Source organism: Ictidomys tridecemlineatus, chromosome 4 (genome assembly GCF_052094955.1).
Source record: "Ictidomys tridecemlineatus isolate mIctTri1 chromosome 4, mIctTri1.hap1, whole genome shotgun sequence".
In the NCBI taxonomy this organism is placed as follows: Eukaryota; Metazoa; Chordata; class Mammalia; order Rodentia; family Sciuridae; genus Ictidomys; species Ictidomys tridecemlineatus.
The window spans coordinates 210,312,737-210,339,143 of record NC_135480.1 but is presented as its reverse complement, the minus strand read 5'-3'; the positions used below and the strand labels follow the sequence as shown (position 1 = coordinate 210,339,143).

Sequence of the window (26,407 nt, the reverse complement as noted above, 5' to 3'; positions counted from 1 at the left end):
CCAGAGCAGGGGGTGAAGGGACAAACCACACAGCTCCCTCAACAAGTAAAGGGCATGAACGAAAGAAGAGGGCGGACACTCAGATTAAGCTAATTGAAATGAGTGAGCTTGTCTGGATACTGATTATACCTGGTAAAAAGTGAACTTGGAATGGGTGTTAGATAACATTAAGGAGTAGTCACAATGTTTTTGCTGCAATTATGCTAAATCCCTACTGGCATACTTACACTTCACGGGCTATACGAGAAAGCAAAGAGAAAGGAGGACGAAGACAGCAGAGAGGACAACTGCCAAGGTGGATGACAGAGCAGCCACTGCACTCAACTTACTACAACACAAAGGCCTTCATTTAGGCAGCCACAGAGAGAATATGGAACCAGATAAAGGAACAATTTAGGCCACTGGATTCTCCACAGAACAAGAGAAGATGGAGGACAATGGAATAGCCTGAATCTGATGAGAGAAAATAACTAACAAGCCAGAATTCCATACAAAAGAAAATCACTCTTCACCAGCAATGGCAGAACCAGGGTCATCCAGGCCAGCAGAGAGAGCTCACCACTTTGGAACTTCACTAAAGGAAATCAGGAAACAAGCTCTGGGAACAGAAGTGGGAGGGACACAAATGATGATCTGACACACCAGGACTGATGAAATACTGCAAAGAATAACAAAACCAAGAGCAGGAGGAAGGGCATCAGACACAGACCAGAGGAAAGGAAACACCAGGAGCAAAAATTAGCAAACAGAGCCAAGGCACAAGAAGGTCAAGACAAGGCCTGAGGCACTGGTAGACGGTTTAAACTGACCCACCTTTAGGTGAAGGAGGGAGGGCCGGCAAAAATGCAAACCCAGTTGAGTGCAGGAAGAACACAAGTTCTTGCCCCTATCCTCCGGTTTCTCCCCACATCCTCCCTAAGCTGTATCATAAACAAGGAGAAAGAACAAAGGCATCCACAGTCCACATCTACACTATATACCTGCACTTACGTAGGAGTGGGGACAAACACCTGAGGCCTGCAGAACCAGGGCAGCGTGGGAGGTGAGGAGCTGTGCAACACCCTGGAAAAAAGGCCCTTCTCCAGCACAGGTCGAAGGCCCTGTGGGTCAGACCCTTGGACCTGGTAACATCACATGAAGGCTCTGGGAAGTGCCTGGGCTGGAGGTGGCCCCTGGGCCCTATTTCTGGAGGAAAGGGGAGGAAAGGGAAGGCTCCATACGGCTTCATGATGAACCCCAGTACTCAGTCAAGGACTACAAGTCTGCGTTACAGAGAAGAGAATCAGGCAGAACCCCAGAACCCAGACAGAGAAGGGACTTGACTTTCCCAACAGAGGAGGGTGCTCTAGGACTGGAGAGCCAGGAAGCTGCCCAAGCCCCGCCCCAACTCCACAAAATCACATGTAGCTGCTGGTCCAGGCAAACCTAGCACATTTTATCCTTATCTGAGAAAGAAATCCAACATCCATTTAAAAAGAACAAAAAAACTTCAATAAGAGGAAAACAAAAACTAAGGGTTAAACCTATTCACCTAATAAAAATACCCACAAAAAACCCCAACCGTAACACAGAAGCAACCCAACTTCCCCACACACATCTCCTGCTGTACTCAACACAATTACAGAAGCACTGCTGATAGCAAGGAACACTGCGGTCAGATACAAACACTCAGAATAAAGACAGATGGACCACTGGAGACATGAATGAGAGCTGACCAGACTCAGGAGAGAACTGCAGAAACGACAAGCCCATGTCAGAAGCCACAAGGAATCCAAGGGAGAACAGAGACCACTGGATATAGCAAGAGAAAAAGAAGACTACAGAGAAATGAGCTGAAAGGGAAAATGTGAAATAAAGACTGAGTTGTAAAAAGGTTAGAACAAAAATCATACAGAAAACCGGCAAAGTAGGTCTAATGTGTATGGCCAGAGTGTCCGATACACAAAACAAACCTATGTGACAGAACTAACAATTAAAACTTTAATCCCTAAAACTTAATAATATCAAATGATTTTGATAAAAGTGCCATAGCAATTCAAGGAAAAAGGAAAGTCTTTCAACTGTCAGTAATAAAGAAATTGAATGTCCATGAGGGTGGGGTGGGGGAAAGGGCGCATTCCTATTTCACATCATATGTAAAATTAACTAGAGGCTTCAGCTTGCAGACTGATAGAGTGAAGTGCTCCCCCATTCATCCCACAAGCACAGCTACACACACAACCCTTGGACATACATACATATAAGGAAAATGTAGGAAGACTCCGAAAGGTAAAGAGGAAGAAAGTGGACTGGCTAGGGAGGTTTGGGACCCAAGGAATGACATGCAGTAGGGCTTCCTTTTCTGCCTCAAATACCCTAGACTGTGCTAGAAAAGCCAACAACCCCTAAATGCCAACAGACACGATTTTTAAAAAGCCCCAACAAAACCTAGCTTTCCCTAGCCAGAGGACAAGGAAGGAGGCAGCCTGGCAAGATGGAAAACTTACAGGCAATGATCACTGTGCCAAGCCAAACTCCATAGAAATACTGCAGCCCACCTCTGCACACACCAGCAGAGTTGGGGCAGAGCCTAGGCATGGGCCCTCACCCCCAGGATTCTTGCTGTGGGGTCAGAGAGGCACAGATGGGAGTAAAATCTCAACTCTGTGGGAACAAGAAACACAAGCCATACAAAGCCAGTAAGGATCACATGTGTGGCTCATTAGAGTGAGTCCTGTGGAAAGCCAGGACTAGTACTGACACTTAGAGCTAATGAGGCCAACTCCACTGTGTCGGTGGCAGCACATGTGGAAGAGTAGCAAGGCCTCTTGCTTTCCAATCTGGCTGGAAGCCTACTGGGGAGCTAGAACTCCCACCCTAGCCCAGCAGTTATGAGGAGCCCCTCCAGCTGGGTGGTGATGGAGATGACTTCCAACCTTCCCCTGGCAGAGTGATGTCATAGCAGACAGCCAAACAGAAGATTTAAATAAGACTCAGGGGCTCATGACATAATACCCAAGTATTGAAGTTTCAATAAAAAATTGCTTATCACACCAAGAACCAGGAAATCAACTTGACTGAGAAAAGACAATCAATAGGCACCAAGATGATTCTGACATTAGAATTCTGACAGAGATGTTAGATACACCTTCATAAAAATGGCCGACAGATAATTAAAAACACACTTGAAACAAATGAAAAGTATGAAGTCTCAGCAAAGAAATAGAAGATATAAAAGGTCAAATGAAAAGTACAATGACTGAAATTAAAAATTCAATAGATGGGCACAACTGCAGAATGGAAAGCACAGATGAAAGAATCTGTGAACTAGAAGATAAGAAAATAGAAATTACCCAATCTGAACAATACCAAGAAAACAGACTGAAAAAAAATCAATAAAGCTCAGGAGACTTTGGGAGTATAATAAAAGATCTAACAATCATGTCATCAAAGTCCTTGAATGAAAAGAGAAAAGGGCAAAGCTAAAAAAAAATACTCAAAGACATAATGGATGAAATATTTCTAAATCTGGCAAAAGACATTAACCTACAGATTCAAGAAGTTGAATAAATCCCCAAAAGGATAAACTTGAAGAAACCCATGCTACAACACATTATACTCAAACTTCTGAAACATAAAGACAAAAAAAAAATCTTGAAAGCAGCAAGAGAGAAACAACATCTTACCTATAGGAAGAAAACAATTCGAATGACAGTGGATTTCTCATCAGAAACCATGGAGGTCAGAAGGAAGAGGCACACGTTTTTTTCAAGTGCTGAAAAAAAAAGAACTGTCAACCCAGAATTCTATACCCAGTGAAAATATCCTTCAGGAATGAAGGACAATCAAGACATTCTCAGATGAAGGAAAACTAAAAGAATTTGTCCCAGGCAGGCCTACTCTTAAAGAATGGCTAAACAAGGTCCTTCAAATAGAAAATAATGAAAGTAGAAATATTGGAATTTCAGGAAGAAAGAAAGTATAACAGGAGAAAAACATGAGTAAATACAACATGCTTTCTTTTCTCAATAAAAAATCATGTTGACAGTTAAAGTAAAAATGACAACACATTGTGAAGTGATTCCAAATATTTAAGACTATTATATTATAAACAGAGAAGGGGGAGTGTCAAGAGAGGTAATGTTTTCATACTTCATTGAAACTGGTAAAATCATGATAGCAATAAACTGGGGTAAGTTATATAAACATAATGTGACCCCTGAAGCAACCACTAAAAATCTCTATCAGAGATACACTCAAAACTACCATAGATAAGTCAAACATAATTCTAAAACATGTTCAAGTAACCCTCAAAAGGCAGAAAAAGGAAACCAGAAAAATGAAAAAAAGAGAAAACAAACAAAAAATAGAATGTATCAATAATTACATTAAATGTGAATGCTTTAAAAAGACCAGATTAAAAAGCTGACATAGTGGATTAACAACATGATACAACTATACGCTCTCTACAAGAAACTCACTTCAAGTAGAACTAAATAACCAGACTGAAAAAAAAAGGTGAAAAGGTTACCATGCGAATATTAATCAAAAGAAAGCAAGAGTAGACATATTAATATAAGATAGACTTCAGATCAAAGAAAATTAAGGCACAGGGAAGGACATTTCACAATGAAAAAAAAAAAAAGGGCCACTCCACCAAGAAGATAAAGAAATCCTATGTATGTTACCTAATGACAGAGCTACAAATATGTGAAGCAACAACTACCAGTCTGAAAGTAGAAACAGATAAGTTCACATCTGTATTTGAAAACTTGAACATCCTTTGTTCAACAACTGATAGGTCTACATAGACAGAAAATAGCATGCTTACAGAAAAACAAAAGGCACAAACACCTGAAACTTACCCAAGAAGAAGGCAATCCCCAGCCCTACAATAATACCAACCAACAAGCTCAAACTGGCACTTGCAAAACATTACACCCAAAACCTGGAAAATACATGTTCTTGTTCAATGCCCACAGATTCTACACCAAGATATGCCACATCCTAAGCCATCCAACAAACTTAAACAACTTAAAAGACTGTAATGATATTGATGGAGTATGGTTGCTGATCATAAAGTAATCAAACCAGAAGTCAATAACAAAAAGCAGGAAAATGTCCAAACACTGAGAACCTAAACCACACACTTCTACTCATGAATTACATGAGCCAAAGAGGAAGGCTGAAGGGAAACTTTCAAAATAAAACTAAACACAAATTAAAGCATATCACATGAAAACCCATGGCACACAGTAGAAGCATGCTGAGAAGGAAATGTATGGCACTAAGTGTTCACATTAGAAAAGAGGAAAAGACTCAAATCAATGATCTAAGCTCTTACCCTCAAGAAGAAAAAAAAAAGGAGTAAAATAAGCACAAAGCAAATGTAAAGACAAAAAAACAACAGAGTAGAAATCAAATGAAATTGAAAACATAAAAACAATAGAGAAAATCAATGAAATAAGAATTTGGTTCTTTGAAAAGATCAATAAGATAAACAAACTTCTAATAAGACTAACAAAGAGAAAAGGGAAGATAACAAATTACCCATGGCAAAATGACACAGGGGCTATCACTACAGACCATGCCAACATCAAAGTAGTTACAGGATCCCAGCAGCTTGGAGGTTGAGGCAGGAGAACTGCAAGTTCAAGGACGGCCTCAGCAACTTAGTGAGGCCCTGTCTCAAAATAAAAAACAAAAAGGGGGGCTGGGGTTGTGGCTAAGCATGTGCGAGATCGATCCTCAGCACCACATAAGAATAAATAATTTTTGAAATAAAGGTATTGTTTCCAACTTCAAGTAAAAAATAAATATTTAAAAAGCGGGGTGGGGGGGATGCTGGGGATGTGACCCAGTAGTTGAGCATCCCTGCATTCAATCCTGATACAAAAAAAAAAAATGCGGAGATATGACAACTATGTACACATAAATCTGAAAACCTAAATGAAATATGCCACTACCTTAAAAGGCACAAACACCTGCAACTTACCCAAGAAGAAGGCAATCCCCAGCCCTACAACTGTTAAGGAAGCCAATTTTTTCATTTAAAAATTTCAAAAAAAATAAATGTTTCTTTCTTTGACCAATTTGACCAAAAATTTAAAAGAGAATTAACACCAGTTTGATACAATCTGTTGTGGAAAATAGAAGAGGGGACAATTCCATTAAATTAAATATTTTATGGATCCAGTATTACTTTGATATCCAAATCAGACAAGTAAAAAAAAAGTACAAAATAGAAAATTACAGACCAATATCCCTCATGGATTTAGAGGCAAAACTCCTTAACAAAGTGTTAGCAACTAGAATTGGAAAATATGCAAAATATAATTATACACAAAACCAGCAGGATGTATAGCAGGGATCAAGGCCAGTTGAATATTTGAAAAGAAATCAATATAACCATATTAATAGAAGAAAACATATAAATCATATCAATTGTTGCAGAAAATCATTTTACAAAATTCAACAACCACTCATGATAAAAACTCTTGGAGGGGCTGGGTATATGTCTCAAGCCGTGGCGCGCTCGCCTGGCATGTGCAGAGTGCTGGGTTCGATCCTCAGCACCACATAAAAATAAAATAAAGATGTTATGTCTGCCGAAAACTGAAAAATAAATATTAAAAAATTCTCTCTCTCTCTCTCTCTCTCTCTCTCTCTCTCTCTCTCTCTCAAAACAAAACAACAACAACAAAAAAAAACTTATAGCTAACATCATGCTAAAATGGTGGGGAATCAATGATAAATGCCCTCCTCCCCAGACAAGGTGGGAACAAAGGAAGGTGTCAGTTCTCTCCACAGCACTGGGCCGGGGGCCAGGAAGTGCACACCTGCAGGTGGCCTCGCAGGGAAACCACCAGTCCAGGCTTGGGAAGCCATGATATTGGAACTCATCTCAAAATTTTATTAAAATGAAGATTCCAAATGTCAGAATCTACAGAAACAATAACATTAGTAATCAGAGGAAAATTCATTCCCTTAAATAATCACAGAGCAAAAATTAAAGAACAGCATGCAACTCAAGAAGTCAGAAAAGGAGCCATATGATGGGGCAAGAGAAAGGAGCAGAGAAGCAATGAAGACCAAGCAGAAAGCAAAGGCTCCAGGAACCAACGCACAGAGTCACAGTGAGTTAGAGCCCTGGGTTCATGAAGTCTATGAGATAGACTATTCACTAACTAGTCAAGGAAAAGGGGTAAAATACATAGGATTTAAAAAATGAAAGGGGGGAAAAACTCTGAGCCAGAGAGAAACTGAAGGGGAAAAATGTAGCCCCACCTTGGCTTAAGTTTAAGAAAATAAATTAGAAAACCTAGATCAACTGGATCATTTCTAAGGAAAATATAATTTACCAAATTCACCTCGGGAAACTACAATGTTTAAACAGAACGATATTCACACAGAAACAAAGAAATTATCAAATAGAGAAATTATCCTTCAAAAACAGACCAGACATAGACAATTTTCACAAGAATTCTACCAAATATTTAAAGATCAAGTAGTTCTAATGTCACCTGAACTGTCCGTGTTTGTGTTGTGGTTGTGTGTGTGTGTGTGTGTGTGTGTGTGTGCGCGCGCGCTTAATCTCTTTGGAGTTCCTGAGGGAAAAGAGGTGTACCTTCTCAAAACTCAACACAATGTTTAGCAAAGTAACATGGGGGAAACTCTTGGGCAAGACTCCAAATTCAGCTGCCACATTATCAGAATCATGTTTGTATGTTTTTTAAAAGTTTCAAAAAAGGAGGTATCCAAAGCAATTGCTTATTCACAGCTTTCTTGACCAGCAATCTGGAAAAGAAAAAAAAAGTTAAATATTTTCTGTCCTAATATGATAGCTTGTAACTTTTCAGCGTTCAACTGTGCTTTAGTTCTTAGGAAATGGGGGTATTGAGTTACATGTAATACTCTGTAATTTTTGCCATTTATAATAATGGGAAAGGGTTCAGGTACACTCCACAGTAGAGCTTTTACCTAGCAGGCACGAGACCCTGTGTTTGACCCAACACCAAAAAAATAAAATAAAATATGATAAAAATCAATCAATCAAATAATGAAAAATGGGATTCCCATTCAGAACACTGGGTTTTCAGGAATGCAGCAGTGAAGGTAAACAAGCAATAACTATATGGCACCAATATGCAAACCTTGTGATGTTTAAGTGTACCAAAGCAAGCTGCAAACACACCTCTCCTCAAAGCATCAGTCCACAAATCTTCCATAAAATATTAAAAGAATTCAACCACACATTTAAAAATAAGCAAAATAACCAGGTCAGTTTTAAGGTTGCAAATGTAGTACCACATCAGGTAATTCATTGCCACGTGTCTTCATATTTATGGGGAAATTATGATCTCTATAGATGCTGAAAAGACCCTCAACCAAATTTGACATCTTTGCTAGATAAGAACATCAGTGAAATAGGAATTGACTTTCCTATTGAATTGAATTGATGGGTACTTAAACGTGATCTCACAACATACTCCCCTGAGGCCCCAAACCAAAATCATTAGCTTAGTATAGGCAAAAACAAGGTAAAGGTACTCTGGAACTCCACCGTTACCTTCAGAGTATTAGCCAACACAATCAGACAAACAAGGGAGCCTGACTCAGTAAGAAAGAACACCAATAATATTCACAGAAGTTCTGAAAATATACTTAGAAAACAACAGAGGATCAACACTAAAACTAATAAACAATTTGAGGACTCAAAGTAGCAGGAAGCATAATTAACATGAAAACCAAATGCTAGATTTCTGCTCCTAGCAGAAGGTAATAACAGGAATCAGATTGTCCCCAATTTCCAACAGTAGCAATAAAAACAGCAGACATTCAGAGAATGGAAAGCCAAACCAAAGATTGGGAGAAAACGCTTATAACACCCATATCCAATAAAAGACTTATATCCAAAATACACAAAAAACTCCTAGCACTCAACAACCATAAAATAAGCAACCAACTAAAAATTGGGCAAAAAACCTGAGTAGATCCTCACCAAAGAAGATACAGAGAGCAAATAAGCACATTAGAAGATGTACTATATCCCAAGCCTCATGGAGCTGCAAGTTACAAGGAGATACCACTGCACACCTCTCGGAACGGCTGAAACCCCAGCACTGACAATACCACCCTGGGGAGGGTGTAGAGCAGTGGGACCTCTCCCTCATCACCAGAGAGGATACAAGACAGAGTAGTCATTTTGGAGAAGAGTTTGGCATCTTCTACAAAACAGTCTCACCACACATCACACTCTTAGATATTTACCTAAAAGAAGTGAAAAATTAAACCTACACAAAATCTAAAGATGAGTGCTTATAGTAAGTAGTTTTATTCATAACTTGCAGAAATGGAAACCACCACGATGTCCTTCAACAGGTGAATGGATAAACAAACTGTGGTACATCTAGACAATGGAATATTAATTCAATGCTAAAAAGAAACAAGCTAACAAGCCACAAAATGACATGGAGGAGCCTGAAGTGCATAAAGCTAAGTAAAAGAAACCAGTCTAAAAAGACTGAATACTATATGATTCCAACATTAAGACATTCTGGAAAAGGTAAAACTACAGCAACAGTAAAAAGATCAATGGTTGCCAACAGGCATGGAGGGTTGGGAGGGGTTCACATCTAGACTCTGCGGACAGGTAGGGACCCTGGGTTCATCCTCAAGCTAATCCAGAGAGAATCAGGTGAGGGGATTGAGAAGACAATGACTTGTTTGTGCCCATAGGAAGTAGAACAAGTAGAACAAGAGATCTGCTTTCTTCAAGAAGGCCAAGAGGAAGAAAAGGCTAAGCAAGTAGAGCTCACCACTTTCCACTGTTATACTGGGTTTGCACACTGGCTGACTGAGATGCCTAAGAAAGAATAGTTGCATACATCTGTCTGTGGCTGTACCTGCAAATGTGGGCATGTGTGATGACACCTGAGTTTACGTGGTGCATTCGGGGGCTAAACACTTCACTGGCCTTCCAGGCCTTCTCCCTTGTCCCCTGGGGATGTCTCCTCTGTACTAAAGAAAGGAAGTCTCCTCCTTGTTCTCACAGAATGCCCATGCATTGTCCCTACTGGGTGAGAGCCTGTCTGCCACCTGCAGGCCTTTGCCTGGTAGACTGGCTGGCCCACCCATACCCTCAATGCCTGTTCACTCAGGGTCTTGTGCTAGGGAGTAAAGAGGGCAGCTCAGGCAAAGGCCTGGGGAGCCTCAGAGAAGCTAGTAGGGGAACATGAGCAGGTAAGAGACAGCCACTAAGACTTCCTCCTCACCCACCAGTTCTTGGCCCCCATCTAGGATGTGGCCACAGCCCTTAGCAGCTTTTATGCAACTGGAAAGGGCAGTTTGTGGTCTGTCTGACAAGGAAAGCTCCCTCCTGCTGTGTTCGCAGAACTCTTACACAGGCGTTAGCTGGCAATTCACAAATATTTTTGGAAGAGAGGAAAATGAAGTGTAACCTTCAGTTGCCTTTGGAGCACTAGAAAGAAAGGAGATATCAAGGGACAGAGGCTGACAGCAGTTCACAGAGGCCAGCCACGTCTCCAGCAGCTGCCATGGAGCAAGAGGGAAATAGGTGACTGGACCTGTACAGTGTGCCTGCCACTGGTACAGGGAGATACTCACTGGGAGCAACTGTGGTCTCCCCAGGAGGGCCTGCCAGTGTCACTGGGACATGTAAGGTGCTGCTCGGGTCTGAGGATTCGATGCCCATCCGAGTGACATTTCTCTGATTGTCTGCATCTTCTGGCTGTTCCTCCACCTTCTGGAGACAAGTGCTGGGCAGCACATGCACAGGGGCTATGCCCATCACCCCACTGGCCTCCAGGCCACAGTGAGGCTCCCTGCAACCAAAAATGCACAGCAGAGTCTGATGCAGCCCCAAACTCCTATTTCTGCAAACCCCAGCTTCTTATACCTCTACCCAGGCCAGGTAAATCTCGGACAACCTCCTGTGCTCCTCTGGTGTTCTGTATGGATTCTATCACCCTATACAATTCTGTCTTTAGGTACAGGGCTGACTCATCCATCTGTCCCAGGCACAGAACCCTGGCACTATTGGCCTCACATTATCTATGTGGAACACAACTGTTGGAAGAATAAATTAGTCTGGAGAGGGATACTTCCCTGAGCCACCCACCCAGGGGCCATCCAAGTGCTCCACCCAGGCAAAGACCCAGCACAGAGTTTTGTACTTGATGACAGTAGTTCTGTGGGGCTGGTCCTGGGCCCTGGACTCCAGGCATTTGTCCTGGTTGGTTTGTGGCCAATCCATAAGTACAGAGGCCCCAGCCTCCAGGCTCCTGCCCCAGGCCTCTTGCAGAGTCACAGCTAAGGAGCAGGTGGGCAGCCTCCTTGTTAGGAGACCACTCAGTATGGTCCCCTGTTGTACTGCCCTGCCCATCAATCTCCTAAACTTCACTGGCCTCTCCTTCCTCCATAATCCAATTTTCTCTTTTCTCCCAAGGTCACTCTGTTCTTCCTAGGTCAAGGTGTCCCAAATGTCTGGTGTCCCCTAAGCCCGATGGTTGATGTGGCACCAAGATGCCCTGCCAAGCAGTTCTGAGAGGGAATTGGGCAGGAGGAGCATGGGCAACCTGGTCCAAGTCACCCTGTGCTATCAGCCAGGACATTGGGGCCCAGCATCAGCCTGGGCCAACCCCACCCCCACCACAGAGGGAAATAGGGGCCCTTGTCCCAGGACCAAAAGGTCACCGGGCCCACTGCTTGTGCTTACGCACTTGGGATGGTGGTTCCGTATCTCCTTGTCCGCCTCCACCATCTCGCCCTCCTTCTCTGCAGCCTCCTTCTCTGTGGCCTCCTTTTCAGTGGGCTCCTGAACAGACGGCACCTTGTGCCGCGCCCGGTGCCGTCGCATAGGCTCCTCACCACTCTCTGCCTCCCTGGAACCGGCCCGGGGCCCCCGGTGCCGCAAGCGCCTCTCGCTCTTGGCAGTAGGTGCAACACCTTCCTTGCCCTGTTCTGGACCGTGCCGGTGAGCACGGTGGCGCCGGGGCTCGCGCTCAGCAGCCTCCTCCGGAGAGCCCCGCCGGTGGTGCCGTCGTCCGCCCTCAGGGCCCGGGCCCCTGCTGCGCTCGCTCCGGGACTCCAGCGCACCTGCCGCGTCCTTGCTGCGACTGCGGTGTGGACGTGCCCGCTCCTCCCGTGCTCCAGGGTCCACACTCTCCGCCTTCACAGCATCAGCCCTGTCCTGTTCACCCACTGCGGGGACCACAGCCTGAACTTTGTCCCTGTCACGATGTCGGTGGTGCCGTCGTGGTGGGTCTACACCCTCGGTGACCTCAGTGCCTTCGGGTCGGGCTTTGCCCCCCATGGGACCCCGTGGGCCATCCCGCCCTGGTGGCTCCACCACCAGAGGCCGGTCCAAGTGCGTCTTCATGTCTGGTCTTAGGTGGCGTGTGGTTGCATAGCGCATTCGCTCTTCCGGGTCCATCTCACTGTACAGCGCCTCACAGCTGGCCCGCAGGTTCTGCAGCCGAAGCTGGCTGGCCCGCTGCTCCCACACCGAGCGAGCCTTGGCCGAGTTCTGCTGCCTGCTGCGGGGAGACTGGCAGTGAGTGTTGGCCCGCCCAGCCCCTTCTCTCTGTCTCTCAGGGAAGCCACGGATGAACACACAGCAATGGAGGGATGAAAGAGTGGTTGCAGGGAGGAGAGGAAGGAAGGAGAGGCGGCAGAAGCCCCCAAGACCACTGGCAGGATGTAGAACAAGAGGGGAATATCCAAGGGACCCAAATTCAGCTCCACTTCCCCTGGTGTCCCTTGGAACCCACAGACCATATTAGGCTATATATGCGTGGGGGGAGGGGGTGCTCAAGGCCACTCTGGAGCAGATAGATGGTAGCCACGGATCCTGGGGTACACGGCAGTGGGAATGTGAGGCACCTCTAAGAGGTAGCACAGGCTTCCAGGGCAAGTCAGCTGCTGGCCAGGTGGGTGGGAGAAGGGAGGAGCACTGTCCTAATGGGGATGCAGATGCAAAGGCTCCCCTGCAGCCCCCCCGGGGGGATGGCCCCACTCCAGCAGGAGAGCAGAGCTGCTCCAGAGAAGCCAAGTAGACACTTCCCCACTGCACCTCCCAGGAGGAAAGCCACCAGCCAGGAGAATGGGAACCCATACAAGAGGCTTAAGCTGACAGAGGATCTGGCCCTCTCAGGAACAAACAGTGCCTCAGCTGCTCACCAAGACGGTCCGCCCTGACTGGGAAGCCACTACCTGGCTCAATGGCAGGTCTGTGGCTGGTGACATCCCCTCCCATGGTCATGAATGTCCTCCTTCCTCTTGTTTCCATGGAGAACCTCTTCCTCCATTAAGAGCAGAGCCAGACATGGCCCTCAGAGCCCTCCGGCACCAGGGTGGCCAATGGTCTAAGCTTGACCCTCACTGCGTAAGCTCCTAAAGGCTGTGATCCACCCTCCACCTCAACAGCCAAGGCACCGCTGTTCCCATGGCACATGTGGGGCTCCACAGCATGGAGTGCATGTGAGGCCTTTGTACTCTGGGTTCTTTGATGAATAAGACCACCAAGGTAGGTGACCCAAGCCATGACTTTACCAGGCAGAAACCTCGTCAGAGGCCTTAGCCTTATCCTCTAGCTGCTGGAAGTTCCTGGAGACCTTGGCAATGATGGTAGCACCATTAGTAAAATGGCCATGGAACTGGTACTCTGGGCTATGCCCATCTCACCCAGTCCTTTCAGCCATCCCTGTACCCATTTCACAAGGGAAGACACTGATCCTGGAGAGAGGACTTGATCTGACCAGAGTCGACAGTGAGTCACTGATGAAGCCAGGATCCGATGCAGGGACAGGAGGGGAGGACACAGGCTGCAGCCAGACCAAACTGCACTAACAGCAAAGATGCAGCTGCCCCTGTGGCAGCCAGGCCAGCCACTCCCACCCTGCAGCCAGTGTGTGGGAAGCCACCACCAGGGGCAGTACTTGGCAAGTATGAAAGCAGAGAAGCACCATGTTGGTACCCCACCTCAGAGCCCAGGCAGGGATGAGCAGGGTGACATGTGGAAGCCATCAGTTGGTCCAGGGCCTCAGCTGTCACCTGTCCCCCCAAGACATTGAAGTTCTATAGTCCCCTGCTCCCAAGAATTCCCTGCAACAGACCCATAGGTCTCCTGCCCCAAGCTGGCACCATCTTTCAACTCCAGGCAGCGTGAAATGCAAAAGAGCCATGACAGGCACACGCCAGGCACGGGAGCCTTGGGCGGGCTGGTGTCTGGTCACTGCTGCTGTCTGGTAGCAGCCCAAGACAGGTCTGGACTATAAGCCATTTGGTCAACAAATAGGTGGTTCACTCAGATGAAGCCGCCGCCTGAGGCCAAGATCAAGTTCTTTATCAAAAAAAGATAGACCATGAAGGCCATGAAGGCCATGTGGGGACTGGCAGCTCAGTTTTAGACACAGGCAGGGATGGGCTCTATACCACATAACTGTCCTCAGCCTTGCCCCAAGGACAGTCCTCTCTCTCTCAGGAACCACCTCAAGTCTAGCAAAAAGCCAGAAAGTCTGTGGGGCCAGAGGTGCCATCAGGCTGGCAGGGCCTCTCATGACTACCCAGAGAGAGGACCACAATAATCAGCTGTGTAAACACTGCCCAGCCATCTGCATTAGCCACCATAGCCCCACTCTACCGGTCCCTATAGGTCTGTATGCTACTCTGGGCCCTGATATCACAGAGACTGTCTACATCTACACATAACCCAGTTGGTACCACTGGGCTTCTCTATGGATGAAGCCCCTGAGCCTGAACATATATATGCAACATCATACGCACCAGGTGTTTCCTCCTGTATGTCCCTGAATCATCCTGCCCTTGCCCTGGCCAAGGTCTCTGTACTTTCTCTGTCTGGCACATAAACCCCACTGAATTCTGCTCAGTTTGGCCAGTGCAGGTCTCTCACTCTGTAATTTCTACTGAGATCACAGGCAGTTCAAGAACCTAAGAATGGAAACCAATCCACACAGACCTCTAATGCAATATGGCTGGTGACTAATCCAGACAAGGTTCTTATTTAAAGGGATCTTTAGGGAATCACATGGAGAAGCTGCTCCCATGATGTCATAGCCCTATCTTGCAGGTGCAACCACCATCCATACTAGGGAGGACAACTTACCCTGCCCAACTCAACACTGTGGACAATCACAGGGCTCAGAAAGGAGCCTTGAGGATCTCATTAGCACTGCTTTGAGGTCTCTAGGTTCAGCCAGGCAGTTACCCATAACTGTTGACAGTGTGGAGCAGCCCTGTTCTGAAACCATCAATACCTGCATCAGCATCTTACTCTGCCATGTGAATCAACTGTTCAAGATCCAACATGTTTCCTTATTTTTTACCCTATGAGACATCAGACTCCAACAGCCAACAGCAAACAGGGATTGGGGGAAGGCAGCCCAGCTCTATTTTGGCATCAAGAAGATGCACAGGGCAGGGCTGCTGAGAGCCTCACCACCACCAAGACACAGAGAGGGCACATGGCCACTTCCATCCAGGTGGCCCAAATGTACCTGACCACTCAGGTACCCTCACCTGCAGGGCCTTACCTCATTCTCAAGGGGAAATCCCTGGGGACCAGTCACCCAGAAACACTCTCCAGGAGGAGATGTGCAGGGAGAAGTCAGCCAGTTGAGAGCCTCCTTGGGGTTTTCATGGCTCTACCTGGTCCATGTGCCACAAGCACCACAGTTGGACAAGAGCTCTGCTCTTGGACAAGGACTTCCTCAGAGTCACTGAAACATTTCCCCCAAGTAAGGGGAAACTCTAAAAACCACAAATGTCCCCAGTGAACCCCAAGAACTCTCTCCGCCACCCCTGCATAAAAGATCCTGGCCTCATAGGACCCACAGGAGACCTGGGCTCACAGTGCTTCATCCACTCAGAGAAGCAGATACACCCAAGACACCAGACTGACTGCACATGGACAGACAGCAGACAAGAGGATGGAAACCAAGAAGGGGAGCAGGAGGGGCTGAGATCAGAGAGGGCTGACTGAGCCTGAAAGCAGGACTCCAGGAGGCCAGGAAGTGTGCCCACCATTCCCAGCCCAGGCTACAGAAGGCTGACCTGGAGCTGCCCATGAAGCAAATGACTTAGGTGAGAAAGCAGAGTTAGGAGTGGAAGGAAGATGTGTACATGTGTCAATAATGGAGCCACGGATGGAATATCGTAGCAGAGCGACTCACGGTGAATCTACGCTGGAGACAGATGAGCTGCGAGACACAGTACCTCGAGTTCGCTTTACAAAACTGCACATGCAAGAAACAAGACATAGACAGAAGTGAGAAAAACAGAAAGTTCTGAAAGACACTAGCAACGCTTGAGCACCACACCAGTGCGGGCGCAGGCTGCAGTGTGCATCTGGGCAGGAGGCTGGAGACACGTCCATCAGACGGGCACCAGCTGAGACCTCGGAGCAAAAAAGAAGTTGAGAACCAAATCCACACACACACACACAGAAAAGAAACTAAAGTAACACAGCAAACCCTACAATGACTGAAAGACGAGAAGCAGTAATTTGGAGGGACCCATTCATCCACTAAGGCTCCACCCACGCTGCTCTGAGAAGCCTTGGGTTAGGAGGAACTGTATCGCTTTTCCCATAATTCCACCCAGTCCTTCCCCTCTGCTGCAGGCCTCTGCAGCAGGCCAGCCCAGAGAAGCACAGACAAGAGAACAAGGAGACCACAGCCACCCTTACCTGACGTGCTGCTGGGGGCCCTGCTGCCTGCCCCACCTGCCTTCCTAGGAGCTGCTCCCAGGCCCTCAGGTCCCCAGGCTCAAATCCAACTGCTCTCAGGTCACCATGACCTCTCCAGGAGCAAACCAGGCAATGCCACCAGCCCAACTTCCCTAGGGATATAACTCCAGTCACTTGCAAGTAACTTTGCTGCAGCTTTTCCAAAACCAATAGAGAAAACCAGCATCTCTTCACAGCCATGACCTTCACCCTAGCTTTCCCAGAGAGGGCCAGGTGGGTTTTCAGTGCCTCCTTCTCAAGGCCAGGTCTTTACACAATCTAAGGCACACAGAGCAGCTCTCCTGCCCACAGGCCCTGCGTGCAGACAGGCATGTGTGTATGACAACATGAGAGTGTTGAGATTATGACTGTGTATGAATGTAAGTATGAGTAAGTGTGCAAGCATGTTGTGAATGTGAGTATGTGCATAGCCACTCAGAAGGTGAGGACGAGGGTGCCACTGCCAAGAGAACTGGGAAGACAATGTCAAGCTTAACATCCCTCCCCTCTCAGGCTCCTAAGTAAGCTGCCACCTAGGCGACAGACAGACCTGATCGCAGGGATCCCCACACTATCCACAGAGCATGAGGTCCTCTTGCACCTGAGGCACCATAAAATGTCCCTGCAGAGCACCCATGCCATGAGGCATGGTGTGAAGAGCAAGGTCAGGGAGCACTGGGGGCTGCACTCCTGCCTGGTCCAGCAGCTTAGGCCACAGAAATGAGTACACAGGCATCTCCAGCCCTCAGGGGTCTCAGCAGGATGAGTGGGAAACCCAGCATTGGGGGCCCTCACATCCAGCACCCATGCACACCCAAGGACAGGCCTTGCCCAGTATAGATCCTCCCTCATGCCCAGGAGGTTGATCCCGCAGGGTCACACACAGGACCTCTGTGGTTTCACCACATCACCAAGTATGGGCCACAGTGGCATCCCTGGCAGGGTCTGTGGGACCCACAGTCCATCCAAGAGGGGACACAAGCAGCCCTCACAGATATGAAGGCTGTGACCCTGGCTCTGGAGCTAACACTTCACTTGGGACCCTCCCGAGGCAGAGCACCTGTGGGTCCCAGGAGAAGAAAGCACTTTTTCCACTCAGAAACCACCACAGTGCTCAGGCCAACAGCCGATGTCACGTGTGGCCTATACCTAGGATGCCTCAACCTGCACAAAGTGTCTCCAAACAGGGACAGTGATAGCAGAGGAGGAATGGTCTAGACCTCCCATCTGGTGGCTTGATGCACCCTCCATGGCACTCTTCTCTCCAAGGTCTCAGCTGGATGGATGTGGCTACCCTCCAGCACACCCATGGGAATGGCAGCCCTGAAGAGCGCAGGGCCCAGGACTAACACTCACCAGCAGGACCAACAGAGAAGGCAAGTGCCAAACAGAAACATCAAGAGGCCACATGAGGCCAGAAACCCAACAAGCCAAATGCTGCCCTGCCACCCTCTGTCCAGCAGACAACACCAGCTTACAGAGCTCACCTGTAGGATGCAAGAGGATAGCCTGCAGATCACTGCAGTTACACTAACGACCTAAGCAGACAACTAAACTGGACAGACAACGAAACACAACTGAGTATGGAGCCACCGACAGCCCCATGATGATGGCTTTGTCCTCCACCTGCCTGGCTCGCTGCAGGGTCCCAGGAGCAGGGGCACAGCTGCTCTCTTCCTGAGGAACCTCCCCTGCACTTTCTGCCTGGCGAAGAGACAGGTCCTCTGCAAATGCCATCACCCAGGGCCTTTACGGGTGTGTGTGCACACGCACACAGACACACACACACAAACCAGTTGCCTCACAGCATGCTCATCCACATGCCCCAAAATACTCAGCAGTGCAGGCATATGACACCACAGAGATGCCATGGCTATGCCTAGCACTATGGTCAGTGGCCACAGAAAGGGAATGGTCAGCACAAGAAAAGTGAGTGGTGGGGTGAATGCGCATCCAGGCAGCCAGCAGCTGCACAATCAGTGGTCGGAGACGAGACGCGGCCGACTTCTCTCCCCTTCCTAGGCTGCTGCAGCCTGTGGCACTCTGCTCAAACTCTATAGTCCCTTGAAGCCCCCAACCTTCCACATGTGCACTGTACTTACTGTACCTGAGTCCACGGAACAGGAGATTGATGACTGGCTTTCTTGCAGAAGTCTGTTCTGCCCTGTATCCATCCTATCTCATTACAGAAGCTCCCCTGACCTCTATCCCAATACCAAACACTTAGAGATGTTTGGGGAAGCTGCATCAAATTCCTGGGCTCCTGAAGAACCTCTTGGCTCACAAAACACATTTCTAGAAAGCTGTATATAAACTCCATGTGCAGACTCCTCACCCCGATTAAGTCCCAGGCTTTGCCTGCAGGGGGACCTGGAGCCGCCCTGAGACATCCTAGTGAACAAGTGCTGTGGCTGAGCCAGTTCCATCCACACTGTGAGGACTGTACCCAGTATACCCTGCCCATGCTCAGACTGGAAGAATGTCACAGAGCCTAGACAGCCCAGGAACCCTTTGTTCCAGGCTTCTCCTGACACAGGTTCAGGGCTGAGATGTGTCCTCACAAGCCCCAGCTAATGCAAGGCATGCTCAGAGAAAGCCTTTGGAAGTGGTGACCTGGTGTGACCCAGCCACAGCCACCCACAATCTGCTCCCAAGAGTCTTACGCAGCAATGGAGATGTTGGCAGCAGACATGGGGCTGACTTCAGCCACTTCCTTGGCTTTCTGCAGAGCCAGCTTCTGATTGGCTGCTTCTTCCATCTCCTCTTCATCCTGTGTGAACAAGAGAAATATTTGACCCTCAGAGGGCCACTCTAAGACCATTAGCTTTCCCCTTAGTGCCCCTCCAGCCTTCTGCATCATGGGACCAGCCCCTGCATGGACATGGTCCATTAGTTCTTTCTCCCAGGACCTCAGTGCCCCTCCTTCCCTCAGAACCATGAAGCTGGGTGGCAAGCCCCTGTGTGCACATGCTTTCCCTATGAGCAGCCACAAAAGTTCAGGACCTCCCCACCAGGTGGCTCAGAGATTATGGTCTCTAGATTCCTGCCTCTCAAGCTGATGATCCCACTCCTATATGAGCACCCTGACCCTGAGCCGAGCTCCAAATACCAACTGACTGCCCGGACATATCTGCCTATTTGTACCATGCACCTTAGACTTGCTTATCAAGTCAAAGCTGCCCCTTTTTTTTAATCCTCCTTCCCTCCCAGAGGCACCTGTCACATTTGAACAAAGCTGGTCTTTCACAGGGCTTATGACTAGGTGCTAGCCAAGCACTGCACATAAGGGCTTTCACCATCAATTTTCAGTGGGGCTATATGCCTCCTTTGAGTTTTCCTGACTGGACCCAGCAGATTACATCTGTCTACTCATTCCCATCTGTGACAATGAAGCTCCTTGTGGCTCTGACACCAGGGCTGAGAGAGAGTGTGTGTGTGTGTGTGTGTGTGTGTGTGTGTGTGTGTGTGTGTACGCATGCGTGCACGCGCGCATAGGCACCTCTGCCCCTGGCTATGAAGAGGAATGGACATCTGGACAGACCCTCTGGCCCTGACCCCAAGTCACTAAGCAAAACCAATATGCAATGCTCCTGTGTTCTGGGTCCCAGAAGGAAAGTTAAGACCTCCACAGTGTCCATCTGGACTTCTGTGGCCACCACGGTTCCCTCAAAATCTCCAAGTCCAAGCACACCTAACTCCAACATTCCTCAAAATGTCCTTAAATCTGCATTTAAGGGCACAATAATGGCAAAAACGAAATCCCCTGGTAGCTGCCTGAAAATGTCCACCACAGACCCAGAAATGCTTCAGACCCAGAAATGAGACAAAGCTGATCCACCACACAGCATTCCCAGACAAAACCTCTAGGGCAGGGGCATCTTAATCATTCCAAAGAGTGTTCTCAAGTCCCCTCTGAAAGGTCTACAAACAATTCAATTTGAACTTATTTCCACTGCGTAAAATAAGTAATGTTACATCTGTGGAAATATAAAGGAAGGCAAGAACCAAGTCATTGGGGCTCATGGCCAGTCCAGGAAATGCCATATGGCCAGGAAACAGGCCTCCACTGGTACAGGTTCCCAAGGCAAAGGAATTCCTAACCAGAAGCCACCACCAAAGCTGTGTGCACATGGACAGGGCCCTGAAGACATGCATCCTCAGCATGTCCTCATCCACAGCAGAAGCTGAAAAGAGTGGCAGCCTCCAAGCTTCAAGCTCACCACCATCCAAGGGCAGCTGGTGTTCAGATCAACAAAAATGAGCAGCCCAAGTTGGCATGGTCCCAGAAACACCGATACAAAGGACAGCTCTGGACCCAGCAGATTACATCGTTGGTTCCCCTAGCCTCAGCCCCGGCTGATGATACCAACAGGCAGGCCAGTGGTGCTCCCAAGTTCTCAGTGGGCAGAGACAAGAGCAAGGGAGAAGTCTAGACCCACAGGCATAGCCAGGACCCAGGATGGGGCGGGGGAAGGCTGAGCTGAAGCAAAGGAAGGCTCATGGCCTGAAGCAGGTACACTGCACAGGCCATGCCCTCTTCCAAGTGCTGGGTGAGGGTGGACCAGGGATATCTGAGGGTACATGCTCAGTCATACCTGCCCAGAGACCTACACCTCTGGTGTCTGCAGAGAGGGGCCCTGAACTTGCCTTCCTCAGCTCCAGGACAGGGTAACAGTGGACCAGAGTGACTAGACTGGGTCAGTCTCAGAGATATGCAAAGGTACACAGGCAGACACTGTCTGGGCTTGGCAGCACGAACAGGAGAGCAAACAGCATTACACACAGAGAAAGGCATACTAGCAGTACACTCCCAACATACTGTGCATTACTTGGGACATCTGCAACATGGCACATGCCCCACCAGGTGGCAGTGCCTCCACACTAGAGCTGGGACTCAATCAAAGCACAAGCCTGAGAATGTGACAGCAGGTGGGCCAGTCACACAGTGTCCAGGGCAGTGGAGGTGAAAGTGACCTGGTATGGGGCCATGTCATCTGAAGGAAAACCACAGAGGGAGTGTGTGTAACCACATCCCCCACTGGGCTTGGGGATGAGGTAAATGTTGAATGGCACCTGCTGGGCACTGACTGCCTAGAGGAGGAGCTGTCCTGCGGTGGCATAGATGTGCTGAGGCTTGGCCACCAGCTGCTCCTCCAGGCTACAGCCAAGTCCAGTGCATGAGGGAAGCTCCACAGGTATCCCCTCGCTGCCCTTCAGGGTCTTCAGAGCAGGGCATTCTCTAGGGCCCACAACATGCATCCCTCTCTGACGGAACACCTCTCCCCATCACACACCTGATTAGACTCGTGGCCCCACAAGCCATCATCCCTCAGGCTGCCCCCTGCTCCCCACAGCCCATCCTGCCTGTGAAGGCCTTTCCTCATAGGCCACGCACAACATCTCTGGATGCCTGCCCACATGTGGGCCTGCCTTCCTGTCTCTCTTTACTTCTACAGCTGCAATCCCTGATCCCCTGAGCCAGAGCCCACCCTCACTTCTCTTCAGGACCTTGAGAGACTACCCTGGTCACACAGGGCCCTAGCCCAGGACCTGGTCCTCCTCATGACTCTGAAACTTCATCCAGAGTGACCTGGACTGATCCCCTACTCTTCTCAGCACCCAGGCTGCAGGGGGCATCCCTACATACCTTGGTCAGCTCCTGGGCATTGGCAAGGTTGTCCACAGCGATGGCCAGGAAGACATTCAGCAAGGTGTCTGGTTGATCAAGCTAAGGAAGGGAACTCTCTGGCCCACACTGTCCCAGAGTCACACCATGGTTGCCCAGGGAAAACAGGAGGCCCCATCTCCCTGGATTGCAACAAGTCTCCAGCCTCCTTCCCTTAGCATCCACCAGCCCCCTCAGAACTCATCGTCCCAGATGCACCAGCCCAGTCACCAGGCTGCATCTCCCTGGTCTCTGCTCCCATCAATTCCTCTGCCCAACCATCCTCCAATCACCCAACTTCTACTCATACTGATGTGGACCCTTTCCTCACCCCAGCCTTTGGGAGCTGAAAATCTAGGCCCAAAGCTTAGAGACTGTATTAGGACAATGTGCCTTTGCCACCTAGAGAAGGCACAGTCCATCTGCCTCTCCCTTTTCTGGTCAGAATGAGAAGCCTTGCCATGAGCTTGCACAGGCTCCAGCTGGGGCTCCACCACCTACCTCCCAGCCCTGTGACCAGAGCCCACCAAGTCAGATGGTCAACACACATCAGCTCCTTCCAGGCCCCAGCTGGGTTCACAGACCCCTGTCAGTCTCACCCTTCCTTCCAATCCTGTTCCACCAGGAAGTCCTAGGCACTGCTCCTTGAGCTAGAAGGGGGCACACAGTGCTCTGAGCACCCAGAACTGCACCCCACCCTGAGTGGATCCCAGGGGCCCTGTGCTGCAGGGCTACCACCCCTCCTTCAGGAATGAGGAAGCCAAAGCCACGAAGGGGCCTGCGAAGCACAGGTCTCCTCCCCAAATCTCTCCAGGACCTGGCCCTTTTTCTGCTGCTACCATGAGTCACCAGGGTATCCCTTGCAAAAAGAAACCTCCTTCTATTGCCAGGTGTCACCTCTTCCCATAGCTTGTCTCACTACAAGTAGAACTTCTTCTGCAGGACTGTCCCCTGTGATGACGTCAGGGCCCCTGCTGCAACCAGTGCTGACTGTGCCGGTTTTGACCATCTCAGCTTGCTCTCCTAAGTCATCTCATCATTTCAGAGGTTTCAGTCATGGCACTGCTGACACACTGGACTAGGTAATCCTTGTTGTGAAGTGTTGAGCAGCATCCCTGGCCTCTGTCCACTCCATGCCAGCAGCCCCTCAGTCATGGTAACAAAAGATGTCTCTGACACTACCAGGTGTGACTGTCCCTTGGGGAAGGCTGCCCATTAGAATGCACAGACTTGAGCCCCTTTTTCCCAAAATCTAGGGGTTCACCTTGCTCAAGTCTCTATCCTCTGGGGGGCTCTGCCCAAATTGCAGCTGGCCAACATCAATGACCTGGGTAGGTCAGGCCACTCTCCAGTTGCACAGATGCCCCACTTCCTGAGACTCAGGGCAACCTGAGGCCCACGACACTATCTCATAGCCAGGCCTGCTCAGGACTCCAATAGAACCCACAAGACTGAACACTGAGGCCAGGATGACGCAACTAAGGAAGATACCTCTAAGCACTTAGTACTACCACATCTTTTACGAAATGTTCTATGCCCACAGCAGAGCTAAGGGCCACCCTCTGGAGACTCAACAGAGGGACATGTGGGTATAGCCAGGAGCCATTCTGATTGACTAGGGAAGAGGATCTTGGTGGCCAACATGCCCGAACTACTGCTCTGTCTTGGAGTGGTAGTGCCCCTCTCTGGACATTGGCCTCTCCTCTGAGGGTAACACTGCAGCCTCCTTCCCTCTCTGGCTACCATAGCTGCACTTCCTTGCTTTATCCACACTGGGGATCCAGGCCTACCATCTCCAAAGCAAACTTTGTCCCTCAAACCCAGGCCTTCCCAGACCTCACACTCAGCCTCAGCAGAAGTGGGACCCCTGACCTGGGGCTCTGGGCCTGAGCTGTAACCTGAAAGCCCACACTTGCAGATGTGAGACAGAAAAGGAAGAGGAGTCAGAGGACAGAAACAAGGGGAAGCAGAGCAACACCCAGAGGGCTGAGAAGCACAGAGAGAGGTGGCCAGGTGTGTGGAGGTCAGTCATGTGCAAGAAGGTGAGAGGTGAGCAGAGCAGGCAGGTAGGCTGAGGGGCAACTCAGTCTCTGTCTCCAGCTCAGACCTTTCTCCCAGACTCCACAGGACATTGTGCCTCCAGGGTTCTTAAGGCACACAGGCACTCCCTGAGAACCTGCTGAAATGTATGCTCTCAGGCCCAGCCCAGCCCTGCTCAGTGTGGCACTGGGCTAGGGTTTTAAACCCTGGGGGGTCAGATGCCCACGTGTGTTCCAGAACTGGAGAGCTCTCCTTGGCCTGCCCTTCCTACCTCAGCTACAGTTCTCCTGGCCTTCAACCTGGCTGGCATCATGACCCTGTACAGTCTCTGGATGTTCCTTGGCCCTAACCTGAGGGAGAGCTTGTGCCCTGCTGTTGGCCTGCCTTGGCCCTGCAGACCTGCCCTCTGGCAGAAGACCCTGGAGCAAAGCCCACTGCTGCCAATCACAGAAGGCTTTCTCTGCACCTCGCTTCACATTTTCAGCAGGGGAGATTTTTATGACCTATGTGCCAAAACTTAACCAAAGAAGGAAGCAAACCTGCTGTCCTGATGCTCCAAGTCACCACCTCTCTGCAAGGTCCCCAAGGCTGCTCACAGTGTTTTTCCCGAGCTACAGCAGGTTCTGCCCACCTGCCCCCACCTCCAGATACCACGTAGAGCACCTTCAGACCCAGGGCCCAGGTCATCTAGAGGAAGCTCACTACCCACACCTAGCTCTGAGAGCATGCAGCCAACACACCAGTGGCCTTCCTGGAGGGAGCAAGAGGCAGCCAGGGGGAAAGCATGCAGAGTGATGACCACCTGCACACCAGCCCCACAAAAGGATACAGTTTCCAAACAGCGTCAGGACGATGAAGTAAAAGGAGGAGAACATGCCTTTGCTCACTCCACCTTGAGATTCTATCCCATGATACATCACTGCATTCCAGTCCTCTCCTGTTAGGATCTGCAGAGTAGAGAACACCACAGGCATGGCAGCCTCACGCCCACTTACAGGGAGGGCCCGTGCACACGTGCAGGCCTTGACAGTGCTTCTGGAGACATAGAAGCCTAGAAACCTGCGGAGAAACCTCCTGAAGGACATGACTTCTGACCTGGATCAGGTGAAAAGATGAGCACACTCTGGGTTTTCAGCCAAAGTGGAAAGGGCAAGGTGAGCAAAGGCCAGGAGGAGGGCGGGCAGAGGGGCAGAGTCTCCCCAACACCCAGAGCTGCCCACACCACAGATTTGCCATCAAGGAAGCTGTGGGGCAGAGAGGGGAACAAGCTCTGCACACCAGGCACACACAGGACAGAATCAGACCACAGGTCAGTCCTCCACTTGCTGCTGGCATTCAAAATGCCACTGTGAAAGAGGTGCCAGGTGTGTGGAGGTCAGTCATGTGCAAGATTTTTCACCTAAACTGCTGCCACATTTCCTTCTGTCTATTCACCCACCTTCTTCTCTAGAGGCACTTTTAGGTTTTGCTACTACGTCTCTGGGGCGCCTGTCAAAAAGTCAGTCTAGAACTGGCATTCCTGAGGAGGAGGCTACCCACATCTTGAACTTGTAGACATTTCCAGAGTGACCACCCAGCAATGTGGGGTTCTTTCCTCACATCATCACACCCTCCTTGCCATGACATACTCTGCTGGCTCCCAGTCTGGTGGGGGGAGGCTGGATACCTCCCCAGCCCAGACCATGGGGCCTTTCCCATGCCTGCCTTTCAACCCATCCACAGGTCCGACAGCACTTTCTCTTACTGGACTGAACCTTCCTTATGCATTCTTGCATGTATCAATCCACTGTCTGCACTATTCAGTGGAAATATATTCTATTCTCCTGTTTCTACTTAGATATTATAAAAATGATAATGTTATCAAACCTATCAGCCTTTTCCTCTATGGTTTCTGTTTTTTACACTTTGTGGAAGAATTTCTGTCTGTCCCATGGTCATAATAATATTTCCTTTGAATC

The 26,407-nt window shown here is 48.9% G+C and overlaps 1 protein-coding gene across 16 annotated transcripts in view; it reads right to left on the bottom strand.

The window, feature by feature from the left end:
- The window catches only part of Cacna1b (calcium voltage-gated channel subunit alpha1 B), a 183,122-nt gene that overhangs the window by 82,046 nt on the left and 74,669 nt on the right, over window positions 1-26,407 (bottom strand). For 11 of the 16 annotated variants that reach the window (XM_078048846.1, XM_078048847.1, XM_078048834.1 and 8 more), the window contains 6 exons: window positions 25,279-25,396; window positions 22,392-22,459; window positions 19,408-19,514; window positions 16,191-16,253; window positions 11,721-12,536; window positions 10,606-10,823 (listed from right to left, as the gene is read on the bottom strand). In XM_078048846.1, the coding sequence (XP_077904972.1) occupies window positions 10,606-10,823; window positions 11,721-12,536; window positions 16,191-16,253; window positions 19,408-19,514; window positions 22,392-22,459; window positions 25,279-25,396 (1,390 nt within the window). The remainder of the gene's footprint in view (window positions 1-10,605; window positions 10,824-11,720; window positions 12,537-16,190; window positions 16,254-19,407; window positions 19,515-22,391; window positions 22,460-25,278; window positions 25,397-26,407) is intronic. The other 5 variants (XM_078048841.1, XM_078048836.1, XM_078048842.1 and 2 more) reach the window with 3 other exon arrangements.